General features: G+C 52.9%; 1 protein-coding gene across 1 annotated transcript in view; it reads left to right on the top strand.

Annotated features, from left to right (window-relative positions):
* Positions 1-922: 922 nt before the first annotated feature.
* PSMD4 (proteasome 26S subunit, non-ATPase 4) overlaps positions 923-1,560 on the top strand; it is a 6,695-nt gene continuing 6,057 nt past the window's right edge. Inside the window, exons 1-2 of the mRNA XM_029958967.1 lie at positions 923-931; positions 1,317-1,538. Of these exons, the coding sequence (XP_029814827.1) occupies positions 923-931; positions 1,317-1,538 (231 nt within the window). The remainder of the gene's footprint in view (positions 932-1,316; positions 1,539-1,560) is intronic.

The following is a 1,560-nucleotide window of genomic DNA, read 5'->3' on the forward strand; positions in this document are numbered from 1 at the left end:
CGCGGGGTGTTTTGGAGCGNGACTGGGGTGTCCCCATTCCCTATGGGACAGACTGGGGTGTCCCCCATTCCCTGTGGGATAGACTGGGGTGTCCCCATTCCCTATGGGACAGACTGGGGTGTCCCCCATTCCCTGTGGGACAGACTGGGGTGTCCCCATTCCCTATGGGACAGACTGGGGTGTCCCCATTCCCTGTGGGACAGACTGGGGTGTCCCCATTCCCTGTGGGACAGACTGGGGTGTCCCCCATTCCCTGTGGGACAGACTGGGGTGTCCCCCATTCCCTATGGGACAGAGTAGGGTGTCCCCCATTCCCTGTGGGACAGACTGGGGTGTCCCCCATTCCCTGTGGGACAGACTGGGGTGTCCCCATTCCCTGTGGGACAGAGTAGGGTGTCCCCATTCCCTGTGGGACAGACTGGGGTGTCCCCATTCCCTATGGGACAGAGTAGGGTGTCCCCATTCCCTGTGGGACAGGACTGGGATTTAAGGGCCAACCCCGTGGGATCTGCCCGGGTTTTGCCATTCCCGGGGCTCTCCCTGTGCTCTCTGGGATCACCCGACCCGGGATCAAATCCCCTCCCGTTCCTGCTGACTCATGTTTGGGGCCCCTGCCCCCGGGGCTGCTCCTTGGAGAGCCGGAATTCTCGGTTATTCCCTGGATTCTGAGGCAGGGAAACGCTCACTGGGGGGTTTTTCCCCCAAGAAACCTTTCCCGTGGTGTCACAGCTTCAGGAATTCTGGGAATGCTCCTTGAGAAGCTTTAATTTGGAGCTGGACTCCCCCATCCCTGGAATTTTATCCCGAGGCTGGATGTGATGGGAAAACTCAGGGAAACACGTGAACAACTCAGCCCTCTGCCCTGGGAAACCTTGTTCTCAAAAAAGCACATTTTGGGGATGGAAAAAAGCAAAATTTAGAGATGAAAAAAGTATAATGTGGAGATGAAAAAAGCACATTTTGGGGAAAGAAAAAAGCACATTTTGGGGGTGAAAAAAGCACGATTTAGGAATGAAAAAAGCACAATTTAGGGATGAAAAAAGTATATTGTAGGGATAAAAAAAAGCACATATTGGGGATAAAAAAAGCATATTTTGGGGGTAGAAAAAAAGCACATTTTTGGGATGAAAAAAAGCACAATTTAGGGATGGAAAAAGCACATTTTGGGGATAGGAAAAGGCATGTTTTGGGGAAAGAAAAAAGCACATTTTGGGGATAGAAAAAAGCACATTTTGGGGGATGAAGAAAGCACATTTTGGGGATGGAGAAAGCACATTTTGGGGGTAGAAAAAAGCACATTTTGGGGATGGAGAAAGCACATTTTGGGGGTGAAAAAAGCACATTTTGAGGGCAAACCTCCCCTGTGTTGCAGCGTGGACAACAGTGAGTACATGAGGAACGGGGATTTCCTGCCCACGAGGCTCCAGGCCCAGCAGGACGCCGTGAACATCGTGTGCCACTCCAAAACCAGGAGCAACCCCGAGAACAACGTGGGGCTCATCACCCTGGCCAAGTACGGGGGGCTGGGGGGGTCACTGGCACCTGGGGACACCAGGGGAG

The sequence above is a fragment of the Manacus vitellinus genome, unplaced genomic scaffold (genome assembly GCF_001715985.3).
Source record: "Manacus vitellinus isolate BGI_N305 unplaced genomic scaffold, ASM171598v3 scaffold_189_pilon, whole genome shotgun sequence".
Taxonomy (NCBI): domain Eukaryota; kingdom Metazoa; phylum Chordata; class Aves; order Passeriformes; family Pipridae; genus Manacus; species Manacus vitellinus.